At 39.2% G+C, this 27,496-nt stretch overlaps 1 protein-coding gene across 1 annotated transcript in view; it reads right to left on the reverse strand.

Annotated features, from left to right (window-relative positions):
* LOC124590182 overlaps window positions 1-27,496 on the reverse strand; it is a gene marked incomplete at its 5' end in the record, with an annotated part of 284,887 nt that overhangs the window by 128,530 nt on the left and 128,861 nt on the right. Inside the window, 3 exons of the mRNA XM_047131633.1 lie at window positions 4,969-5,142; window positions 6,708-6,811; window positions 7,231-7,373. Of these exons, the coding sequence (XP_046987589.1) occupies window positions 4,969-5,142; window positions 6,708-6,811; window positions 7,231-7,373 (421 nt within the window). The remainder of the gene's footprint in view (window positions 1-4,968; window positions 5,143-6,707; window positions 6,812-7,230; window positions 7,374-27,496) is intronic.

Consider the following 27,496-nt stretch of genomic DNA (forward strand, 5'->3'; position numbering starts at 1 on the left):
AGAAGCATGACATGGTTCACAGAGTCAAATGCTTTTTTGAGATCACAGATTCCTGCAACTTCACTCCTCTGATCCAATGATTTTCCTATCTTTTTAATAAAGTTATTCACTGCATCCAGAGCATTTTTTTCCTGGTTGAAATCCAAATTGGTTACTAACAATAACATCATTTTTTACAACAAAGTTTTTGATCTGGTTTGCAGCTACTTTATCTAAAACTTTGACAGGACTGGAAGAATAGGAATAGGCTGATAGTTTCGACCCTTTCTTCAACAGAGATCTGACTTCGGCATACTTCAAAACATTGGGAAAGCATTCCTGTTCCAAAGATTGGTTGAATATTTTAGTTAGGGGAGGTGCTATTATGCCACACACTGTTTTAATTACTTTAGTGGGTATACCATCCCACCAAGCAGAGTTTTTATTTTTTAATGATAATAATAATCCTTCGGATACATTCTGGCAGTTAACACAACATTCTTGACTGCACTGTGTGTGCTTTATCTGCAATATATTAAAAGCCTGCACTAAAAATTTTAAAGAATTTGTAGCATTAAATATCACAGGTGATTTTGATAACATGCCTGTACAATTGATAGTGAGATACACACACTATACAAACTACCATACCCTGCATCCATTGCATAACATAAAATGGTGCTACATATGTTGCAAAGATGACTGTATCATACGGCATCCAGTCCAAATCAAATATGTTTTGTTATATTAACTATAAACAGTGTACAGCAGAACTGACAAAGCTATTCATAACCTCCTTCAAGTGCCAGTCACTACCTCAATATTACATATTACAAATACTAGTTATACTGAAACTTCTCTTCCAGGAACTGTTGAACTACTACAACATGCATTCACCCAATGGCCATGTATTTGCAGGATTCCTGCCACAACATAGGCTGAGCTGCCACATTACTTTACAACTGGCTGATAAAAAGTAGGCTAGCAATAATATCACACAGATAACAACAGAAATGTGTGTTTTCAAATACGTGCAAACTTTTGCACAGCAAATGAAGTTTAGAGACTAACAGTAACAACCTCAATTGCAATATTTTGTTGCTTAATCTGTGACTCACAACTGATGTGGTATGTGCACATGAGACACCTGCTTCTGAGATCAGCATATGTGAATCACTGACTATAGAAAACACGGAATTTTTTGTAACTTGTTTTACGGCACCCATCCATTTGCGTCAGATCAACACACAGTGTGTGTAGAAATCCTGCCAGTCTGGTACCTAGCTTAGAAGACATAGGCCCCTAGAAAAATGTCATTGCAGAAATAATCTAAGTCAGCAACTCTCGTGGTTTCTGTTCCAGTCCTTGGATGGCATCTCAATTCTTTGTGTACCATGAAAGGGAAGCAAAAGAAGGAACAACATATTTTGTGACATATTGTTCCAATAGATAAATGAATCTTTACCTCCTGGAATAAAAAGTCTTTGCCTTTTCTCTGATATTTATCCTGAACAAAATTCTCTAAATAACTGTGAGTGCTTTAACAAGGTGGTGCATTATTTTCATTTCTATCAGATTATTGAGATTTTGGCATAATAATGATAAAAAAAGACACTAAACAAATATGAGCACACGTCAGTAATGGAAGTGTATGATGGTACTGTCAGTCACTTCCTGAGTTTCAAGTGACAAAATTAAAATCCCCACACATAATCAAATAATTGGTGGATACAATGTTACAAGAAAAGTATTCTAGTCCTAGAATGACTTGGCAAAATCATTGAGCACAATATAAAAGTTAAGTTTTCATCTATTAAGCACATGGAATTTTAATAATATTCTCAACACAAGGGACTTTTGACTATCAACAAGTTTATTAAAGGCAAAACCACTGTTGAAATAACAGCAATATCAAAACATCAGATTTTCAGCTCTCTATACTACTCTTCAAGAGCCTGTTTCTAGCATGCCGTATATGATGTTCAAATAACTTACAGGAATGTAGGCAGGTGACAGCATCGACAACTGCTAATATTTTGACAGGTGACCATCCTATCATTTTCCAGGCAAAATCGCAGCAAGTAAATACTGTGCAAGGGAATTTAATATCTCAGTCTGCAGAGTAATTCTGGAAATATAACACATGTGTCATCTTTCCTGAACTTCTCTGCAAACAAAGGCTTTAAATTGCCTTGCACAGTAGTTTGTAATTTAGGATTCGAAGGGCTGACAAAGTGTACACAATTCATCATGCAGATGTAATGAAGTGTACCATGTAAAACAAACTAGAAAATGTGCTGAAAGACTGTGTCACTGTAAATCCTTTATCATATCATTTTGTTAATAAATGAATTGAAAGAAGAGTATGGACAAGTTTCGAGGATCCATATTATTAGCCAAATTACTGGTTACTGAATGACACCTTAGAAACAGGCCCTAATTTCTTGTTCAAATTCTTGTCATCTTGTTGCAGTTTTGAATATTATGCAAGGGTGAAGTGGGCCAAACTTTCTTACAGCAAGGACTGAGATCTCAGGAGATTTTTGTCATCTTGTCTGGAATGCAATACAACAGAAGACTACTACAGCACTGAAGATATAGAGAATGTAGGGTGCGAAAGGTATGATGGCTAAATCTGCACTTTACTTGGATGCAAAAAAAGAGGGTACCTTCATGGATTGTTGTAAGACATTCACAGACATCATTAACAAACCAGTCACTAAGGGGAGTATTTTTTGGCAGATGGAATGAAGCTGGTCAGCCCACTGGACATGACAACAGTGGGGATAATATCAGGGAATGACAAATATGGCTGACAATGTAATCTTTGTGAGAGAGTATCTCTGTTATTGCAGTTACTGTTGTGTATTCCTTGCTCTAATAAATTTTGTTCCTTGCAGAGTATTAAATTCTCTTTTCTATTGATCTTTTATAATATGTGACTGTACTGTTGAGCTGCTGATACAAATTATGATCCCATACATCGCACATGGTCTTGTAAATTGACATGCGGATGGGAGAGCAGTGTGCTGGCCACATGCCCCTCCATATCTGCATCCAGTGATGCCTGTGGGCTGAGGATGATACAGTGGCCAGTCAGCACCAATGGGCCTTCATGACCTGATTGGGTTGAGTTTAATTTTATACATCACACATTCTGGCAGTTATACTCAGTACTATAATCATACCTTGATTACAATCTTTTCTCCATTCAGCATATATATGGAGAATGCCTGTCATGATTTATGAGGAAGTGCAATAACACATAGGAAGCTGAAAAAACCAATTACATCCTTCTAAAAAATGCAGAGTACTGCACCCATCTATTACAGAATTTCTGATAACTCTAAAAAAAGTGTGTATCACAGTAATTAAAGCAACAGTTCATCAGGTACCCATTGCTAAGGTTAAAAGAAAAACAAATATTACATTCGCAGTATTTAGTGAAACCCGCACATGTTGGAAACAACCACATCCACAATAGCAAATTGTCCAAGCCTTTGTCACATACCTAACAAATAACATTCTGTGTAGCTACCATCTTAGACCAAGGTTCAGTTGCTTGCTTACTAGATGAGTGTCATGACTGAATCACTGATGAAAATTACTTATCTTTTTAATAGATGACACAAACCTGGTGTATAGGCATATCTTTATAATCATTGTAACGTGTTAGCATTGCCAGATTGAAATAAGTTTCCTTGAATACACTAAGGGATGACTTAGTACCCACTGTCAAAATTACACACAATTTAGAGCAGCTAGAATTACCTAAGATATCTGAGGTATCCTGAACTTTTTATGTAACATGCTTGCTTGATGAAATGCTGTAAAGTGAACTCTGGAAGATGTCATCCCCCTTTGTAGAATCTCACACATATCTAACCATTACCGAGCCAAAGCTGAAATAAGAATCTTTAGAGAAGATTGCTTGTTACCAATGTGTATGCCACTCTCTCTCTTGATTATTCCACTGCAGTCAGATGTATCTTTGGGGTCAGGGGTATCATGCACAAAAGAATGCTTGCACAAAGTCCCCAGCACAACAGCTACAGGAGACTAGTGGAATGACAAAGCACTATCACACATATTAAGTGTTTATGCTTCCATACTCATGGTACATTTTATGTTCCATTGCCAGATTTATGCCTTATCCAGCCCCCCCCCCCCCCCCCCCCCTGCCCCCACCCTTGATGTCTTCCACACATTTATTATTTCAGCAGCATTACACCTCATGTAGTCGGGACTTCCATAGTACAGCCAACAACATCCATGAAATCTTTCTTACTTTACAACCTTACACTTTTATGGAATGCCTTATACAAGATACATTCACAGACATCCAGACTCCCACATCTGAAAACCAACATCTGGTTCTAACAGTAAAGCTAAATCACAGATTATGCACTTCACAAAATACAAAAAAATTTCATTTAAGGCTCAATTAGTTCAAGTTAGAGGTGCTCAACACACCCAATATCTGAGGATACCATTATATGCAAATATAAAAGTGAAGGTTTGTTTAGAACCAGAAGTTCCAGGCATTGGTATATTCACAGAGTACCAAGAAAGAGTTTGTGTCTACAAAAGGAATTTCTTGTAATCAATTTTGATAATTTATACATTGATATTAAGTAAATGCATGAGTTCCATATCAGGTTGGACTGACACAGAACATGGAACTTACATGAAGAAGTGCAATAAATCATTTGACACAATCACTGAAACAATGAGCAATAGAAGAGCCTAGGAGCCTAGTTGTTGTGAGTACACTTAACAAGATTTCAAGAATTATAGGAATTTTTTCCTCCAGTGCAAAATATTAATACAGGTCTCATACAGATTCATATAGACCATCAGTTTTTGCAGGCTTCATTTTTTAATGTAATGGGAAAATACTTAATAATAGTACAGTTAACTCTGTCATATTGTTAATACTGATATCCAAAGCACAGACATAGGTCTAGGTGTAACAGCTAATTAACATACCTGCGAGAGAGAAAGAGTAGCTAATCCCAGTAAATCAGTATCTGCCATTTTCCGTGGGCTCCAAGAACAGACAACAAATGATAGTGCAGCATGCCTATAATCATTCACAAAAAACTGTGCCAGTGACTCCCATCGTGGATTTGCAGTGCCTTTCAGATAATGAGTAGTCTTTACCTACAATCAACAACACAAAACCTTTATATTAGTTCAACTCACTGTGAACCACAATTCGATCATATACATACTAGCAATGTTGGTCTAAAAAGGGTGACTACAAATGATCAGAACAGTAAACTTTAAACAGCAAATAAATTATGACACTCAGAAAAAAAGATAAAATAAATACTGCTACTGCTTAAGGTTTTATATGTAGAAATACAAATCAAGAACCTCTAAAATTTTCAAATTGTCTTACTAATGTGCCACTATGAACTTTGCTTCATTGTCACTTAGTCTGAGCAACTGTATCCATTTGTTTAATTCATGGCTTTCTAAAGGTTCACTTTCATACTGTATGTACAGAATGTGATGTGAATGAGTTTATTTGTCATTTAATATTTTAATAATAATAATTTTAGTGAATTTATTTTGTTAGTATATTTCACAGATCTGATTTATTTTAGTACTATTTATTAGTAATGTAAAGGATGTAGGAAATAATTATTTCAAGTTGACTATAGTAATTATTTATTTATTGTACCTTTTGTGTCTATATTTATTAAAATTTTGGTATCTGTTTACTTAATTTTGAGTCAGGTTGATTTACAATTAAATCATCATTAATGTACCATAATTTTTATAGAATTAATTGAAGAAATGAAGAGATAATCATTTCCTCTAGTTGAATTGTTAAACTGCTAATTGACCTACTATTTGTGATTGTACAGTGTAAATGTAACATACAGTAGTAAAATTATCAGGTGAACTTTTTTGGGAGAAAAAAACAGCTGCTGCTTTCTAAGACATTGTCTGCTACACTTGTTCATTCTTATTGAGATCACTTTTATTGAGATTTATCAAGAGTAACAGTTAGTTACTTGCTGTAAGAACATTGTGTTGTTTTCAATTAACACTATCGTTTGTCATGCAACAAACTGAAAGCATCTGATTCCCCTACTTCCAATAATATTTTGATACATGTATTCTCTCCACCTTGCCTCTTTAAAACTGCTGTAGTGTTCAGACTGCAGAGAAGACATTACTTTTTTCCGTTGCCATTAATATTTTTATTACTTGTCATATTTTACATTCTTTGCCAATTATATTTGTCTCAGCTGCTGAAAAATGTGTGTTCACAATCCAGCATCTGCTAAGACAAGGCAATAATTTTGTATAGAAAATAAAACCATCTTATTCTGATTTGATTTCTTTTGTTCCATGCAACAGATGTTATATATTTCAGTTTCCTTATATGTTGTTTCTTATATTGCCTAAAAGTAATTTGAAGTCATTATGGTAAAGAGGAAAGGGTGAACTGTGAATTCAGAATATTTACACAACATATGCAAATGCCTACAGTAGCATTATTTAACTTAATTTCCCATCAGTGCTTGGCAGAATATGATAATAATATTAAAAAGGAAATGATAATAATATCAATAAGGAAAATAACTTCCTAACGTTCTGCAAAATTTCGCAGAACATTAGGAAGTGTCATTTTCTTTAACATTATTTGTTAAAAATGCATGTTGAAGACAGTTCTGAAGGTTGCATAGTATATAGTATGCTTTGTACATTACCTTTTTGCGGTTACTGAATATAGTACAGTATGGGTTGCACTCTGCTGTATCACAAGTCACAAGGCCCTCAGCACAGTGTACAAATACAAACAGTACTCCTGCAACTGTAACAATAAATATTGAAGCAAGTGTTTTTAAGTGTATGTCATTTTACTTATATTATTTATCCTAGTGTAAGCAACATTGACAATTCAAAACTTCACACTTTTCCATTCTATTTTTTACTTTGAATTCCAGTCAACTTTTTTGTAACTTTTATCACAATAGAAGCATTTACAAAAAGTACCTAAGTAATTACAAATAAATACGGAATAATGCTACAATGGCTACTGCTATGGCCAACAAAGTTTCTAACACCTTGAGCTTCCTTCCTGAATATATGCAGGTTATAACATAAACCAGATATAATTTAACAATACCAACTCTTAAATATATCAATTACATAAATTTAATTTTTTACAAACATTTCTGGTGGCAAATTTGTACAATTATTAAACAAGAATAAAAAGTTAAGCAATTCAACCTGTCTCTTCCATCATATCAGGAGCCTGTGTTGCCTTTCCTTTGTCAAGTTTGATATCAGGCAATGGTGAATATTGTAGACGCAGTGGTAATGATGGAAAGGAACTTTTGCTGGAACCCTTCTTCTGCAGCAAGTGGTCCACACTACAAAGTAAAACTTACTTTTAATTTTACAAATCTTATTTATACCTAAATCACAATAGACATTAAATTTAATATTATTTCAATTTGCTGATGATTATAGCCTATAGAGTGAGCATTCTGAAGGGATGTTGATTGCTATGTTCCACCTGCACTTACAACTTGTCTCTAATTTTATTATGGGCTTAGAATTGGGTAATTTCCTACATCAGTTGAGATGTGATTGGGAGTCTCAGTGAGTGTCAAACCAGGAATATATGCATGCCACCCTGTGAATATTGCTGTTGTCACATCAGAAGACACAAGTGCACAAATGATACAAATCAGGAATATTGTAACAGCACTGGTCTAGGCAATAGGGTCTGACACTGTAAAGAGGGCCTCCTGCAGCAGTACACTGGCACAGCATTCTGCCACAGCACCCAATGGATGCCACTGCCCATCTGTCAGTTAGTGCCACTGCAGCAACACCACAACAAACACTCTTTGGCACATGTAAATACTGGATATCTGGCCACAAAGGCCATAAAATCAGTAAGCCTTAACAGGACCACCTGCCAGGGGCTCCAGCTGCTGCCTGATGAGCCGAGGATTGAACTGAGGCCCTTCTAGCCACAAAGCCACTATTGGAGCCTGCCTGCACCAGGTGCTACCAGATAGTCGTCTCATAATCACTGGGCTGAGTCAGCCTGCCACATCCCCTCTGACATAACTCAGTTGCCAGCCAGGTGATGTTGATTATGAAAGGTTGCACCATGTCTGGCCTGTGCTGAGCATAAAAACCTACTACAATGCTTCGTCACCAGGTCCGTGGCTCGAGGCCCACCTTCCAGCACTGCCAGATACGGGATTGAGTTTATAATATGAATAATTGGAATAATATAGGGATTGTACTACCCTCGAATGGCTTCTGACTCACCATGACCAACCATTCTCCACATGAGCACACCCACACCCTTTACAGGTGGAGTCAGAAGCAGAATTGGCAGAGGTGCTATGGTCATTGGCAACACAAGAAAATAGCTGCATGTGCCTTCTATAAGTGCTCATGGGGCCCTTGTATCAGTTGTTCTAGGGTTTGACCTCCTTCCACTGTCATATTTCATTATGCCAAGCACGTATTCAGTTCTGGTACCTGGGAAGGATCCAAGGGATGAACCAATGAAACAAGATGTATGTATGGAGTGCAACCATCAGGTCATGTGACTCCATATACTGAGCCACAAGACGTGATACATTTGGTATGCCAGCAAAGAGGGCACTGCACCAAGTAGTGGAAAGAGAATATTTGATTGAGACATGGAAGGCTGTGGGTATCAGGGAAGTTTAGGCAAATGCAGATAGTAGGCAACTGAAGGTACAGTTCATTGTAAGTAGTGTTGTTATGAAATAAGAATCCTCCAGGGATCTAAACTAGTTGATATGTGGTATGACATTCACAGAATGACTGAGTTGTCTGTGGAGCTTTTCTCTTCCTTTTTGTTTTGTGCTGCACTCCTTCTCCTTATTATACTCTGGTAGTAGTAAACCACAGAACAGTGCTGATGAAGTACAACATAGATCAGTGGCAAAACAGTATCTTATGGTTTTGGTTTTCTATCTTTTCATCATGCAACAATGGCTCAAGCAGTGTAGCAAGGATCTGGGATACCACGGATGCAAGATGGGATATTGATTGTAACATCATTGTTATGCTGCTCCTGGTTCCTCAAAGTGCAGTCAGCATGATAGCTGATCTACCTAACTGTCAGAACCAGTGTAAGATGTAATGGGAGAATATACTGAGTATTAAGGATTTACGATGAGGAAATTTGAGGAAGTATTACAGAGCTGAATTAAGAGGGCAGAGATTCTAGCTGACAGAGTGCTTGTGATTAATTATAAGGGTTGCCCAGAAAGTAATGCACCAACTTTTTTCTCAATCAAAAATAATCCTATGAATGCAAAATGTAATGTATGTATTATCTGAAGTCTCCTGAGTGAGTGCACTAAGTTTTTGTCACTTCCAACAGATAGCATAGCTGTAGGACAGTTTCAAAATGGCACCTTAGGTGATGTACATTACAAGCAATGTGCCATCTTTGAATTTCTCACTGCAGAGAAAGAAACTGTGAGGAATATTCACAAACGCTTGTGCAAAGTTAATGGAGCATCTGCTGTCAATGGAAGTACAGCTAGTTGCTGGGCACGGTGGGTGAGGTCATCAGAAGGCTGTTAGGCAGAGCTCCACGATTTTCAATGGTTGTGGAGACAGGAAGACCATCCACGGCTGTCACACCTGACATGTTGTAGCAAGCTGATGTTGTCATTCACGAGGACAGATGCCATTCATGGAAGACATTTTGAGGATAATGAGGAGGTGATTCACATGGTAAAGCACTGGCTCCACCACAAGGACAAGGATTGGTACCGACAGGACATACGTGCCCTTGTTTTGCGCTGGAGGAAGGTCATAGAACGGGATGGAGATTACATGGAAAAATAGGGTGTGTAGGATATTCTTTTGTATGTGTAATTCTCTTTACGTTCAATAAAAAATTGTTCAAGAAAAATGCGGTGCATTAACTTCTGTGCAAACCACCTAAATACAGAAGGATACCGAAGAGCTCATGAAGCATAATACACTGATCTGGTCTCTTGCTGATGAGAGGTGAAGTTTTTGGATTTAAGCTATAGTTCTCTGGACATTATGAAAAAAAAATGACTGTAGTGACTTTATAACAGTTTTCCTTTTGTAAATAGTACATCTTAAGCTCTCCTTTCTGAACTTGCTTTATTGTTTCTTGACCTAATGATAGGCCATCATAGGCTACTAGGATAATGTACCGCATGGGGGCTGTGATGACTAAGTTGACAAAGAATCAAACAATGGAAGGTCCAGGTTGGATTTTCAACAATTATGAAAAGGATAGATTGCTACTCATAATTAAAGATGACACACTGAGTGGCAGACAGGCACAACAAAAAGAGTGTTACCCACTTAGCTTTCAGTCAAAGCCTTCTTCAAAAAAGAAAACACACACACAAATTCACAGAAGCAGGTATACCTCCCACACATAACTACTATCTCTGGCTGCTTTTGCCAGGCTGCAACTGTTGCGTTGAACAAAAGCAGCAGTTGGGAGTGGGGTAGGGAAGGTGGAGGGATAAAGTATGGATAGGGGGAGAGAAGAGTGCTGTCTCACAGAGCATGCAGATATTACTGCAGAAGGTGGCTGAACATGGCTTGGGCAGCATTGGGAGGCTGTAGGGGAAGGAGGGGCAAGGGGGAGGGGGCAGGGAACGGAAAGGGAGAGGAACAGAGAGGGGAAAAGACTGGTGGTTGTGTTGGCGGAGAGTAAACACAATGAGGATGAGGGAATGTGAATTAGGAGAAGGTTATAGGACAGAGAGGCAGAAATTGGTGGTTGGAAGGTGTGGGGACAGTAGGTTGGGACCAGGTTAATTTTGGGAGCAGAGAATGTGTCGCAGGGATAACTCCCACCTGCTTAGTTCAGAAAAGCTGGTGGCGGAGGGGAGTATCCATGTGGCCCAGGTTGTGAAGCAGCCATGAAAATCAAGCATGTTATGTTCAGCTGCGTGTTGGGCCACAGTGTGATCCATTTTGCTCTCAGCCACAGTTTGGCGATGGCCATTCATCCAGGTGGACAGCTGATTGGTAGCCATAACAATATAAAAAGCTGTGCAATGACTGCAGCAGTCCGCCACCATAGCTGAGTGGACAGCGCCCTGGCTTGTCATCCTGGGGGCCCGTGTTCGGTTCCCGGCTGGGTTGGAGATTTTCTCCTCTCTGTGTTGTCTTCATCATCATCATTTCATCTTCATTGATGTGCAAGTCACCAAAGTGGTGTCACCTCAAAAGAATTGCACCGGGCTATTAGCTCTACCCGCCTGGAGGCCCCCGCCACACAACATTTCATTTTTTTCACTGCAGCAGAGCTGGTATATGATATGTCTGCTTGCACAGGTGGCCCAGCCTGCTGTAAGTTAGTGAAGATGACTGACACACCAATGAGGTATGCTTGAAGTTGAGGAGGATAAATGTGGAAAAGAATAGGTATGTAGTTTTGTAATGTTATTGGGAGTACTGTTGTAGGATCCCTCATGGATTCCCAAAAGCACTACCACAATGAGAGAGTTTGATGTAGCTGCTGAATCAACAAGTCAAAGACATAGACTGTAAGAGCATTGCGGACACCTCAGTGAGAGATCTTCGACAGTGCTGCAGGAAGCAGCAAGGAAAATGCATAAAAGGTGACTTAAGCATGTAATGAACAAAAGTCCAAGTGTGATAACACAGCTATCCTGATACTGGTTAGCAGGTCTAGTGCTAGTTTCCAGGGATAGCTAGTGACTGAAACCTTAAAACTGTGGAAAGATTTTAAATGTATCTGGGTATCTATTTTAGCTGCTGAAACACTACAGAAGAACTCCTATAGATGTTGCTAGCCAGAGACTAACAATGCATCAGAAACGAACAACAAAGAAGTGACTAGTTTCAGGTACAGCAATAGAGAAAATTTGAAGGGCCAAATTCTTCAAAGAGGAGAGGAGTGCAATGGTGTGGGCCTAAGCAAGAGGGCTTCACACTGTAAATATGGCCAACACTGTGCCATGGCACTGCCTGCCGGCCAGCGCCAGGCTAGTTACTGAAGCCAGGGGCACTTTGGCATGTGGTGTTTCACAAATACACTTTGGTACTTATAAATACTGACCATCCGACCTGGCAGGATGTCAAATCAGTGAATTAGCACCTGTCACAGTGTTGGTTCTGCCATGAGACTGCCCTGCTGCACTGCCAGAACCACCTGTCACAGTGTCTAACCGCTGCTTGATGGGCCAAAGGTTGAACAGAGGCTACTGACTGCACGAGGGATGTTGACATGAGATCACGCCATGCTTGGGCCACGGTGAGTATAGCAGCTGCCAGAGACCAACTATAATGCTTCACCTCCAAACCCATGGGTTGAGGTCCATTTCCAGCACCATGAAATGCAGGCTTGAGCTTGTCACACAAACTATTGGCAAAATAAAGGGATTTTTCTGCCTTTGACTGGCTTCTGACTCACCCCGACCCATCATTCTCCACAAGAGGCTACAATTCATCACTGAGAATGTTCAAATAAACATAGTGATTCATGTTCATGGTAACCTGAATGAGTGGGTTTGGGTCACCCTTGAAATATCACAGAATCGCCTCCAACTTGAGCTACACCATCCACACACTGTGGGTTAAACATCCCATTAGGTTACCAATGTACTCAGTGCATTGCATCGTAAGGAAAGAGGCAAAACTGTGACTTGTTGGATCACATTAATGCCTCTAACCAAGTAACATACAGTTTCTGTGTTATTTGACCCACTGGAGACATGTAGATTTATGTGCCACTGTGGACAGTGTCTTCAAACGTTATCCAGAGACTAATTGTGACACATTTGCTCAGACACTGGCTGAGATTGACCAGCATTTACTGATAGCAGTGATCTTGTTGGGTTTAATACCTGTTATCAAAGACATGGCATCACACTCATCTCAGGTCCCTGTTGGTTAATATGTTTTTATGATCATTTTTCTTACAATCATTTTTCTTACAATCATTTTTCTTACACTGTGTTGCACAGCTAAAAGTGGTACATGATTCCCTGCAGACACACTGGAAGGTTCACACTGAAACACCAACAAATGGGGAAACTTCATGCACAGTGTGATCATGGACAGATTCAATCAGTTTCTTCATTGCTATGGCTTACATCAGTGGAAGAAGGTGAAATGTAATGAACTCATTAGGAGAGTAATGTAGAAGCTGATGCAATGTTTCAGTGAATTATATGATACTTGCATATTTCATAATCTGAAGGTTTGTCTTTTTGAGAGATCAGTACTTTACTGTGCTGAGTCATTCATGGTTGTCATTCACAGTTAACACATTTGAATATAAATGAGAGGGATTTTGCTTATTTTGAATTCCCTTAATGAAACCATGTGAGCTTGCTATGTTGGGTAGCAGTATTCAGATACTGTATACTTCATTGTTCTAAGCAATGTATTCGATGTCATACAAAAAGGTGTCTCATTTAGAAAATAGCAGATTATGTATCACAATGAAAAACTACTGAATATATGTGCACTATTGTCAAAGCTCAATATAAGCAGAAAATTTTGTTACTGCCAAGGAAAAAAAATCAGATACTTGCATAAAAGCAAAATTTACAAAAGGCTCTTCTGTTATCAGATATAAAAATTAATATGAAAATATAGCACAAAAGAAGATTTGTAAAACTTTTCCAATGTAACACATCATTTGCAACTGATTACCTGAAATAACTATTAGAAAACTATTTGTGTTATGTATGGCAAATGCCTTGACACAAAGAGTTTGGCGGGTGTGTGTGTGTGTGTGTGTGTGTGTGTGTGTGTGTAATGTCTTGACACTATCTTCTGCGTAGCTGACTCAATACTGGTTGACTGCTGCAAGACTGGTGAAGAGCTAAACTGTTGTTCTAAGCAGACACTTGGCTAAGTAGAGCCATGGATCAAAAACAGGAATTTGAAAATAAACTTTGCTGAATCAGAATTTGTTCATTTCATGACAAAACAATCCATACAATGAAGAAGTGAAAGCCACAATATTAATAAAAAATTGAACACAGCGAACTGTGTCAGCTTCCTTGGTATACTAGTAAATAACATATGTTGTGGAGCAATCATGTGCACAGCATATTGAGTCAGCTGAACAGTCTTGTTTAAGTCGAGAACATCTTATGTGATGTCACTCACTTAGCTGCAAAAAGTCTGTATATTATGTATATTTTATTTCAGCCATTAGCTATTGTATAATTTTCTGTGGGGTCTGAGAAAACAAATCTATTCAAAGCTTTATGATTACAGAAAAAGGTATCCAAGCCATGGTGGGAGCTAAAAAAAATTAATTTAAATAGTAAATCTAATGTCCATTCCATGCATGTATATAATGAGTCTATTATTTTAACAAAGAGAAACCCAAAACTTTTTGAGGAGAACTTATTTGAGAGTAGACACAGAGCAATTCACATATTACCTAGCTCCTGACCAAAACTGTATTGTCATGTGGTAACCACATTCAAGTCCAAATCAGAAAGCAGGGTTATCAGTGAAGTACACTTAGGATGCAAGCCAGCTGGTTTGCTTCTTTGGTCCAGATGATAAGGTGTTTCATATAGTCAGCCTGAGTATCAACCACTTGGAGCAGAAATAGTGTATCCATTGTTGTTTTGACTTTGACTATGGAGCTCCAGAAACAGTGTCAACCAATCTCAGTCTTGTTTCACTGTGATGTACACAAATGTCAAAATGGGCAGCATCCTATACCAATCTCACTTGACATCAGTGTACGTAAAGAGTATACTTGCCAACATAAGAGGCCATTTGTCTTTAGATGGTAGACAATTTGCATCCTAAGCCACAACAGAACTGCCGTAATGGACAGAGTGTGCAGCTATCTACATAGACACTGAATATTCCAGAATACACAAATGTACGATATTTCAAGAACCTTCCAAAATGCTAAATAATAAATATTAATATAACAATGAAAACAATGAATTTTTGACAATATAAAGTAATTGGATAGATAAAAAAACTACTCACCAAACAGTGGCAGATCACTCACATATAAAAGAAGGTTATAATTAGGCAAGCTTTCAGAGCCAGTGATTCCTTCTTCAGGCAGCAGGATGGAAGGGGAAGAAAGAGGCATGAAGGAAAAGGACTAGAGAGGTCTTGGAAAAGAGGTAGATTTCAGAAATGTCACCCAGAACCATAGGTCAGGGAAGACTTACCAGATGGGATGAGAAGGTCAATCTATTTTCGTATCCTGTCATGCAAGTCTCCTCTAACCCACAGTTCTGGGCAACTTTTACGAAATCTACCCCTTTTTCTTAGACCTCTCCAGTCCTTTTCCTTCATGCTTCTTCCTTCTCATTCAATCCTTCTGTCTGAAGAAGGAGCCACTGGCTCCAAAAGCTTGCCCAATTATAACCTTTTATATGTGTGTTCTGACATCGCTTGGTGAATAGATTTTTCATCCGCCAAATTACATTATAATAAATACTAAATAATTTCTGATGGTTGGGCTTGAATTGGTGCCCCCCAACAGGCCAAGCAGTGACGCTAGCCACAATGCCACACTACACACACCACAGCTCACAGCATTGCTCCCTCTCCCAGGAAAACTCTGACATGCTAGTTCAGAAAATCTCACTGGAGCTAACAGCAGCACCCTGGATCTCTACAGTGAGTATCAAAGGTAGCCCCTACCGGCAATGCTTCATAATTGTTGAGAGGGTCTTCAATTTCATTGAGCCTCCCATCATTGATCTGTGCCTTTGGATTGTCTGAGGGCTTCATATGGAGGACACAAATGATGTCTCTGCACTTTTGTCTTCTTGATGAGGGTCATAATCCTCAAATCTATAAATGTCTGACAAGAGATGAGAGTTATGATATGGCCCAAAATAGTGCTTTAGTAACTTTTCTGATAGTCCCATTTCCTCACAAGCAGATAAATCCATACCAAGTCTCCTGTCTCATTGCCCAGTGCTTGATGCCGTAGGACTAACAATCTTTCTCCTTGGCATCCAGGGTCCATATGCAAGCCAGCTGGTTTGCTTCTTTGGTCCAGATGATAAGGTGTTTCATATAGTCAGCCTGAGTATCAACCACTTGGAACAGAAATAGTGTATCCATTGTTGTTTTGACTTTGACTATGGAGCTCCAGAAACAGTGTCAACCAATCTCAGTCTTGTTTCACTGTGATGTACACAAATGTCAAAGTGGGCAGCATCCTATACCAATCTCACTTGACATCAGTGTACGTAAAGAGTATACTTGCCAACATTTTATTAAAGTGTGCTATGAGGCCATATGTCTTTAGATGGTAGACAATTTGCATCCTAAGTGTGATTCCACAGTGTGAATTTACCTCTGACACTAGTCTTGACTAGAAAGTCATTCCATGATCAGAGACCATAATACACGGGGCTCTTTACTTCAAAATGATATCTTCTACAAGAAAATTTGCAATTTATGGAGCTTCTGCAGCTGGCACAATATTGTTGGCAAGGTAACAGATCAGGTGCTCAGTGCTGTCACGGCTCATATCGATAGGCCGCATGTGTAACCTCTGTGACTGTACACAGCTTACGTTAAGATTGTCACCTGCTCAGAGGGTGCACAAGGCATATTTCAAAGACTTGCTGCAGGTGAGTGGTGCCAAAGGGCCTCAATATGGGTTTCACCAGTGAATTGAAAGCTTTTTAGCTACAAACAGTAGGTGCCAGAGGCCAATGTGGGTGACTGGAAGCAAAATAGCAGTGCGCCACTGAAATGTAACCTGCCAGTGGAAGACTAATGGGTGCCTGTCTTGAGGTACCAAATTCCTGTCACTGGACAAGACTTGCAGCGAGATTCTCCCCCAGAGCCTCACTAGAATATTCTGGAGTTGCCTCAGTACATTTGGATTTGATGAGCACATTTTGAAATGTTCATATTGTGCTGTATGTGTGCCCTTGGCTCCCCTTGCAATAACAGTTACCATTGGCTTTTTGTCAACCACCGGAAGTGACTTGTGTGATGGCCTCTTAAACTGATGGTTGCTACATACAAATCATTGCAGGTAGCTCATGTACCATGTTTCACTATCATCTACTGATTACCATTTGTTGATTTCAGCACCCTCTTCATGAAGACAATTCCAATTCAATGGAATGGAACTGTTTCAGGTGAGATAGTTACCAGCTGCTCCAGAGGTGACTGCAACACATGCTTCTGTCATTGGTCATTCTTTCAGTAGCTCACATTGTATCTAATGGAGCAGTAGAGATCTGGCCATGGACACTTGTATTTGATTATGTCTAGAATCTTCACGAATCCCAGGTGACAAGATGTTGGAGCATCATGGAAATACTTCAGGATAGATGAGGTGAGGAGACAAGCAACCTTTTCCACAGCACTGGATCATATTTCCTCTTACATGATGCTCTGTTTATTAATGGACGTGCTCCTTTGATCAGTGCCTTCTTCTTCATGGTTTCTGTTATTTTCAGCAGTGGTGGATTTTTCCTCTGTCCAAAGGCAATATCGTTTACTGCAGTGATGTCTGAAGTTTTATCGAAGCTACTGTATTCCATCAAGGGATTCCTTGAAAAGCACTCAGTGCCCTTGTGTTTGTGACTGTTTTTGTATAATATTGTGATGTCATACTCCCAAAGCCTTAGTGCCCATCTCACTAGTTGGTCCAACAGATCTTTCAGGCTAATCAGTAGCATAGAGAATGGATGTCCATCACAATGGTGAATAGCTTGCCAAATAAATATGACCAGAATTTCTGAGGTCCTAAGCAACTGATAAGTGCTCTCAGTTGCAGAGTAGTTCATCTTGGATTGTGAGAGTACCCTGGAAGCACAAGTTATTTGCCATTTCAGCACCTTGCTGAATTTGCACTAGAACTGCACCTATTCCAAAACTGCTGGTGTCAATGTTAAGATCTGTCTTGGCATTCTATACATACAATTCTAGGATGGGAGATGATGTTAGTACCTCCTTAAGTACAAGGAAAGATCTTTCTCCATCTCATTCAAGAAATTTTTTGGCATCTCCCTGTTGAAGTTCTTGCAATGAATGTGTCTTGTTACAGAAGAGCTTTATGAATCACTGGTAATACAAAGCACATTCAGAGAAAAGTCTCATATCAAGAATGTGCCAAGGAGCCAGAAAATCTATGACTGATCTTATTTTCTCTGGATCAGGACAGACTCCATCACCATTCACTAGATGCTCCAAGATTTTTATTTCTTGGGCAGCAAAGAGGCACTCCTTCAGTTTCAGGGGGGCTCCTTCAGTCCAAATACACTTCAACATGGTTGTCAGTCTGCTTAGATGTTCTTCACATTTCTTCGGGGAGGGGGAATGTCATCCAGATACAAAGACTTGTATTCATTTAAGGTATTGAAGCAAGTAAGATTATCCATCATATACTGGAAGGTGGCTGGAGAAATATGCAGTCCAAATGGCATAATTTTAATCTCATAAGGGCTGTCTGGAACTATGAAGGCTGTCTATTCCTGGTCAGTCCCATCAACCTCTATTTGCCAGCTGTGTGTCTCCATGTCCATAGCTGAGAAATACTTTGCTCCTCTGAAGCAGTCTAATGTGTCATCAATGTGTAGCAATGAACACATCTTTCTTTGTGATTTTGTTCGGTCACCAGTAGCTGATGCAGAAATGCCATGTTTCGTACTACTGCTTCACAAGGACCACAGGAGGGGGCCAATGACTCTCTGAAGGTTCAGTGATATCATCTTGCGGCATCTTCTCCACTTTCTCCTGGATTATCCATCTTTTAGCATCGGCTCACTTTATGAGTACTAGCAAATTGATGGATGGTCCCTAGTTTTGTTGGTATTTTAAGATGGGCTGCTTGGTTTCTCTTTTGTCTATTCCAGATCTGAAATCATCTGAAAATTGATGCAGGATGGCTATAGCTCATTGACATAGTTCCTCAGTCTGGCCAGATCCTAGTGGCAGCTTGATAGTAACTTCCTCACTGTATTGTCTGTAGTGCTAGCAGAGCATGATTCTTCATCAATGACACTAAGCTACCTTTTGTGGATTGGTTTAGCTGCCCCTATGCACGTACCTTTAGGGATGAGTTGAGCTGCTCGTAATAATTAGTAATTCAAAGTTCTCTTTCACCACTCACAATGCTTACAATCAATGCTGGCATTTAGATACCTTTTGTGAGTCTGAGTAGCCTCTTACAATCAACAAAACCTTCACAATTTAACTAAGCATCTCAACTGGTGACTGGAGCTTGCATTGTTGATGATGGCAGGACAACATCTCCAACAGCAAACAGCCAACCCATGCAACCTTTGTTATGCGTGCTTGTTGGAACAGTTTTGTTAATCTAAAGCTCTAATCTTAAACAATCTATGACTGTTTCTAAAGCCTGCAAGAAGTCACATCCAAGAATAACATTATGACTACATTCTGTTAAAACAACAAATTCATATGGCTAGGTTCTGTAACTGATAGTTATTCTTGCGATACAAACTGAAAACATAAAGTGTCTGTAAATGAATCTGTGATTATACTGTAGCAGTTTATTTGTAAGGGTCCGTTTGATCATACATATTTTACAATTCACTGTTACCGGTTTTAGCTACTGTCATCTTCAGATCTGTTACAATAAAAAAAAAAAAAAAAAAAAAAAAACAGTGAGTGGTGCAACCAACTAAGTACAATTAACTGAAGCAAAATCTATAACAGGGTTGGCAATACATAAGTAAATAAAAAAATATTTACATGATTAACAGATATGCTTACTAGGCACACACATCACAAAATATTCTGATGTAGATATCTACAACAGAATCTATACATGTAGGTACATAGTATATGCTGATAATGGCCTGGATGCATCTGATGTTTATACAAGCTGGCAGTGGGCACTATAGCTAGGGTACATGACTAACCAGTATCACGCATGTAATAGTTAAAATGCAGTATGCACAGTCATTAACTAAAATTACTTCAAATAGTACACTTTGTATGTGCCAGCCACCAGCTGTGAGGAGACTGAGCCTTCTTCCACAAGCTCCATCACAGGAAAACACAAACTTCATAAAGAAAAGCAATGAGGTGGTGCAACTGAGGTTCCATTCCATATGTGTTATCAAATATCGAGTTTTTAATTAATGGTCACAGTTTTGTTAATTACATTATACTTATGGTTATGGTTTAATCGTTTTGTCATGCTGGAAGATTTTGATTTATAGATGTGATGTTATTATTAAACTTTTTATTCTGGCTTTTACACAACTGTGTATTATTTACTTTGCCCGGCTAAGAGCTTCCCATTATTACTGTTTACATCTTTTATATGGATTTTACAAATAGATATAATTCCACATATTGTATACCAGTTTGTGTTTTACTGTCAGACACTCATTTTGCCATATGAAGTAATTTTAATTAATGACTATGGCATACGGTATTTTAACTATTAAATTTATGATAGTGGTTACTCGTGTACCCTAGCTGTAGTGCCCCCTGCTAGTGTCAGTTACTTGTATAAATACTAGATGCACCCAAGCAATCATCAGCACTTGCTATTATACCTACATGTATAGATTTTGACATTGATATGTACATCAGAATATTTTATGGTAGGTATGGATGGTATTCATGGCTCTTAATCATGTGAGTAGTTTTTATTTTTCTTACATATCGTCAGGCCTGTTATAGATTTTGCTTCAGCTAATTGTATTTAGCTGATTATAACACTGTTTTTTATTTGTAACAGCTCAGAAGATAACAGTAGCCAAAACCAGTAATAGTGGATTGTAAAATTTGTGTAATCAAGACGGACCCTTACAAATACAGTAAAAATAAATTCCTGCAAAATATGATCCTGCAGGCTGGACTTATTTCCCATTTAGATGATAGACAAGTTGGACACTGATGATAACACCAATGAGATTTCTTGACATTTTGGTGATTTCATCTATGGAGGATTTGCATTTGTGGCAGCTTCACCTCCATAGTTAGTTTCATTTCTTAGTCTTCATGTATTTGGTGGCTAGGCAACTGGCTGTTCCCTCTGTACAGTGACGGGGAACAGCTGTGGAGTGTCAGGGAGCATCCTTAGTCAGGCTACTACAATGGGCTTTTCCCCATTGGTCAAATATAACTGTCTGCACCTAACTGGCATGAAGAGAACTGTTGTAAAGGTTCATGTCTTTGAGCATAGTAGTAATCAAAAACTCATCTTCTTTCTCTGCAGTAGCAAACAATGTTTTTAGAACATTCACAGTCACAACACAGTAGTGTGTTGTTCTCTGTCATTCAAATGGCTGTTCCTCATGACATGTTGCAGGGATTGGTCCTACAGATTGATGCGCCTTTCCTTTGAAATTCTCTATTTCCTCCTGACATATGGTTCGACATTCATGGTTGCTGCCTATTATGTACTTGGTCTAGCTTTCCTAGCTACCATACATTGCTTTATCTCTTCTGTTACTATCTGCCATATGAGAGAGGCAAGCTCATACTGTTCTTCTGCAACAGCCATAGGGGCCACATTTAGACATCAGTGCATCTTCTGCGACTCCTTTAACCAAGTGTGTGAGATTTTGTCAGCTTCTCTCATATTCACAGTCACTATGTGACATAGGGACAAAACATTCTGAATGGATGACTTTGTCATTCCTCCATGATAATGGGTCCTTGTTATTCAACTGCTGTTCTGCTAAGTGGACATGTTGCTGGTTGTTGCTATTCCTTTGGTTCAGCCTGGAATTTGTCTGAGCTATTGAGCTTGTCTTCACTGTTCTCAAAGTACTGCTGTGCTAAACAACCTACAAATTATATATGAGGGGGGACCCAAAAGAAACCAGACTTCGAGGGCGCTGCCACTCGTAGACGTAGTGCAGGGTTCTCACGCTAGATGGTGTTAGTAGAGACCTTCATGAAACAGCTGTGCAGATGGCGTCAGTGTAGAGCTGAATGTGCATGTGGTATTGTGTTTCTCTGACTGTTGGTGGGTTACCTCTGCGAAGTCGTTATGACAACTTTAAAAGAACAAAGAGTGTGTGTAAAATTTTGTTTCCTGCTTAAAAAAGACTGCAACGGAGACACATCAAATGCTTCAGGAAGCTTTCCAGGAGGATGTTATAAGCCGCACACAGGTTTTCGAGTGGTTTGGGTGCTTTAAACATGGTGAGATGTGTGTTGAAGACCAAGCTCATTCTGGACGCCCTTCAACATAGCGAAATGAGGAGAACATTGAAAAGGTCCACCAAAAGATCAACAAGGATTGTCGCCCAATTTAAGCAGAAACAGGTATCAGTTGGAGCTTGTGCCAGCAGATTTTGAGTGAGGATTTGCACATGAGACGAGTTGCTGTTAAATTTGTTCCGCGCTTTCTCACACAGAAGCAAATAACCATCCGCATGAATGTGTGTCAGGACTTGAAAACAGAGATTTCACATGATCCAAACTTCTTGAACAAAGTCATTACAGGGGATGAGAGTTGGTGTTATGGGTATGACTCAGAAACCAAGCAAGCGTCAAGCCAGTGGAGGACTCCCAACTCTCCCAGACAAAAAAAAGCAAGGCAAGTGAGGTCAAATGTGAAGACGATGATCATTGTCTTTTTTGATGTTCATGGTATTGTGCATCGGGAATTCGTACCCCCTGGCCAGACTGTTAACCAGCACTTTTACCTGGATGTTTTAAGGCATCTGCGAGAGGATGTGAGGAGGAAACGCCCGAAACTTTGGCGATGAGATGACTGGTTTCTGCATCACGACAACACTCCAGCACACACGGCCTTACGAGTGACCCACTATTTGGCATCTCAGAGGTGGTCTGTCGTTCCCCACATTCCGTATTCACTGGACCTAGCCCCATGCAACTTTTTCCTATTTCCACGAATGAAAAAAACGCTAATAGGGGAGCATTATGACGATGTGGAGGTGGTAAAAACAGCTTCACAAAGGGCACTGGACAATATCAAACTTGAAGAGTTCCAAACATGCTTCCAACAGTGGGAAAAGAGACTTGACAAGTGCATCACATGTAATGGAGAGTATTATGAAGGTGACTGAAGTCATTTTGTAAAAAGGTTCATCAATAAATTTTTTATGACAACAATCCGGTTTCTTTTGGGTCCCCCCCTCGTATTTGCCAAATGTATCATGTCTAAATCCAAAAGCAGGGTAATCAGTGAAGTACAGAGCTTAGAGCTGAAAGCACGTATATTATGATCATTAATGTATAGCCAGTACAGAGCTGCCTCTCTGGACAGTGTGTGCTGCTATTTGTACAAACCTCAAGTATCCCAGAAAGCTGGTCTTAATACAAAAACCGAATATTCCAGAATATACACGCATTACAAAAGTAAAATATTTCAAAACCCTTCCACAAATGATAAATACTAAATAATGAATACTCGCTGGTAGTTGTGTTTGAACTGGTGACCCGCTGCACATAAACTAGCAATGCTAACTGCTAAGCCACAATGCCTGCACCACGGCTCACAACAATATGAAAAAACTCCACATTAAATGAGTATAAAATTTATAAATAAAATCTGGAGGGGAAAGTGTGACCCAATTATACTAGGAGACCTGGAAAAATACCTGAAAAGTAAATGCTACTATAAAGTACAAGATTTCGTGTATGATAATCATGCAAAATAGTATCTGCCTAAAGAAGAAACACAATATGTATTATAACCATAGAGTTTTAATGATAAACATGTCAAATAGTATCTGACTGAAGATGTAATTGGTATTATAAATATGGATGAATTTTATTAGTCTGTATATTTGTGTTGTGATTTTCAGTCTGAAGACTGATTTGAAGCAGCTCTCCATACTGTTCTATACTGTGCAAGTGTCTTCAGCTCTGAATAACTACTGTAACCTACGTCTTTTTGGACCTGTTTGTACTGTGTTCATCTCTTGGCCTCCTCCTTTAATTTTTAGCTCTCTCTCTTTCCTCCAATATTAAGTTTTTGATACCTTGATGCTTCAGAACATGTCCTATCAGATGATCACTTCTTTTAGTCAAGTTGTGCTTCTCTCTAGTTTTATTAAGTACCTCCTCATTACTTATGCAATTTAACAATCTAATCTAAAGCATTCTTCTCTAACATAACACTTCAAAAGCTTCTATTCTCTTCTTGCTTATCATTCATGTTTCACTTCTGTAAAATGACACACACAAGATAAAATACCTCCAGAAACAACAAATTTATATTCAGTGTAAACAAATATCTGTTCTTCAGGAATGCTTTTCTGGCCATTTTGTATCCTCTCCACTTTGTATAACACCAGTTATTTCACTCACTAAACAGCAAAACTCATCTCTCACACCATTAGTGATTCATTTTCTAATCTAATTCTACTACATTCCATTACCCTTGTTCTGCTTTTATTTATGATCATCTTACAATCCTTCCATTCAACTGTTCTTTCAAGTCTTTTGCTGTCTCTGATGGAATTATAATGTCATTAGCACATCTCCACGTTTTTATTCCTTCTCCCTGAACTTTAATTCCTTTCCCCAAAATTTTCTTTGGATCCTCTTACTACTTGCTCAGTGTACAGACTGATTAACACTGGAGACAGGCCATAATGCTGCCTCACCCTCTTCTTGACCATTGCATTCCTTTCAGGGTCAGTACTGCTTCACACATCCCTATGTTTCTCCGGTACCCACACCAATCTTCCCTGAGGTTAGCTTCCACAAGTATTTTGCAACCACAACTTATTAATATTTGGTAATATTCACATCTGTCAGCACCAGCTTCCTTTGGAACTAGAATCATTATACCCTTATGGAAATCTGTCTCCTACATCTTGCATAACAGGTGGAATAGTTTTGTCATTGCAGTAGTTCTGAGGCAAAGTCATCCACTCAAGGAGCATTGTTCACACATAGATCATTCAGTGCTCTGTCAAAATTTTCTTTTAGTGTCATATCTCCCATCTTATCTCAATCTTCTTCCTCTAACATTGCCTTCAGGTTCATCACTTGCAAAGTTCGCAGGAGAGCTTCTGTAAAGTTTGGAAGGTAGGAGACGAGATACTGGCAGAAGTAAAGTTGTGAGTACCAGGCGTGAGTCGTACTTCGGTAGCTCAGATGGTAGAGCGCTTGCCTGTGAAAGGCAAAGGTCCTGAGTTCGAGTCTCGGTCAGGCACACAGTTTTAATCTGCCAGGAAGTTTCATATCTTTCTCCTAGTTGCACATGTGTAACTATCTTTCCCCTAGTTATACATGCTTCTATGCCTTGCATTTGTCCTCTAGCCATTCTTGCTTTGCCATTTTGCACTCATTTTTTGCATTTCATTATTAGATGCCTGTATTCCATTTTACCTGCTTCAATTGCGGCATTGTTATATTTTCTTCCTTCATCAACTAAATTCAGTATCACCTGAATTAAATTCAGTATCTCTGGAATGATAAAAGGTTTTCTGCTAAGCCTTGTCTTTTTACATACATTGGCATGTAAAACTTAGAGATAAAAGTCACTTTAACATGATGTGACACTTCCACAAAAAGATAGCTTGATGAATCTGGGCCATACATAGAAAGAACTACTGGCCATACATAGAACGAACTGCTAGAGTATAGTATAGAAGGTAACTGAAAGAAATACACAGTAAGATGAACAGAACTGGCACTTTTATTCAAAGACAATGATAACACTGAAGACACCATGAACTATAATTGTGCCCTGGACATTACAAAAGATGGGGCATGGTTCTTAACAAGAACAGATGGCAATGCATGGTCTGCAGTTTGCTCCCATTCTGGCCACAAGGTTAGTAAGGAGTTGTTCATGTCAAGTTTTTCATTCCTCCAGCAGTGTGGCTGACAATTGCTGAATGGTAATTTGTGCATATGGACATCTCTTCAACACATCCCACACATGCTTGATGGGAGTTGGGGGAATGGGGAGATCAGTCCATTCACCAAATATCCTCTCATGCCAAGAGCTCCTCCAAATGACATTTTAAAAAGGTTGCACACTGTCATCCATAAAAATGAAGTCAGGGCCATACGCACCCCTGGAATGACACACATGGGGAAGTAATACAGTGTCACAATAACACTGACCAGTAAGTGTACTGTGTTCATATTTGGAGGTCAGTACACCTATGCAACATTATATCTGTCCACACCATAACACCTGGACCACTAAAATGCTCATGTTTGAGAATGTTCCTGAGTGTGTTACGTACTCCCAGCTCTCGCCACATGAGGGTACAACATCCAGCATTCCAAACCCAGAACTGCATGTTTCTACACATAGCCAGCCAACTTTGGTCCATAGGTGCAACCATCCAGAACAGCACGCACACAAACCTATCTGCCACAGTCATTACAAACTCCACCCTTGCCTTTGGAAACAAAGGATGGTCCGTAATGAGGAATGCTGGGGGCCAACGGACATGCCTAGAACCTCTGTTGCCCCCTCCACCTCTGCCTCTCACAACAACAGCCCTCTCCACCAATTAGAACAGGCAGCAGAAGTAAAAGGTATACACAGTGAGGTACCAATTAAGATGGAACTACTACTCTCATCCTTTAAAAAAAAACTACTGGTACCCACAGCTACACACACAATAACTAAGATGCCAGTCACAGTACAGACAAACTGGAGCACCGTTGTGCAAGGATGCCATCATCTCCCCCTCCCCTTTCACTGGCATGCCTGGTGAAGACCTGGCCATTTTTGGCCCAATGTGGCGATTAAAGAGAACACAGGATACTGTATCCTACAAGATGTGATTACTGTGAAATGATGAAAGTTGACAGGATTTCCAGCAAGAGCCACCAAGAGGTAACCACTTCAGCAGAACACTTATCAATTCTACAGATAAACTGGTCCACAATGGCACAACCAGATGGCACAGGAAAGACTGGTAAAAGTGAATTTGCTCCACAGAACAAGCAGCTCATAGCTGGATCAGCCACTTCTGTAGCTTTGACTAGAGCACTACTAGGATCCTGGAGTATTGTGACAGCATTTGAGTGTTTGATTCTGCACTGGACTGTTTAGCTGCATATTGTGAATGTGTGGCAAAAAAAGTGCTGTATCATTTGAGAAATACAGAGGCAAGCGAGGGTGTGAGGACTTACTGCTATCAGCACCATGTCATCATAATGCACCTCAGTGTAGCATACAAAGTATTACGCAAAATTTGCTTTTCCAAACTTTGTCAACATGTGCTTCGGTATATTAATGTTTAAATTGTTAAATCTCAGAGTGATCAGATAAATATGATTCCCTAAATAAACCATTAAAAACAAAAGAACAAGTGGCACTAAATAATAAAGGTGGAAAGCTAAAAATTGGTCAGAATATGCAAATGAATGTCAAAATCAACCATTACAAGTCTCAGTTTAATTGGAATAATATTTCGGTCAAAATCAGTGTGTTTTACAAAAACAGACGGTGCTAAATATTAGATTTAGAAGGATGAAAAATGTAGGAGTTTCAGTTTGATATAAAAAAACTTAACTATGTGACCCCATTGAGCTACCTCCAATAGTTTTCAAGTAATTTACTGAA

Source organism: Schistocerca americana, chromosome 1 (assembly GCF_021461395.2).
Source record: "Schistocerca americana isolate TAMUIC-IGC-003095 chromosome 1, iqSchAmer2.1, whole genome shotgun sequence".
In the NCBI taxonomy this organism is placed as follows: domain Eukaryota; kingdom Metazoa; phylum Arthropoda; class Insecta; order Orthoptera; family Acrididae; genus Schistocerca; species Schistocerca americana.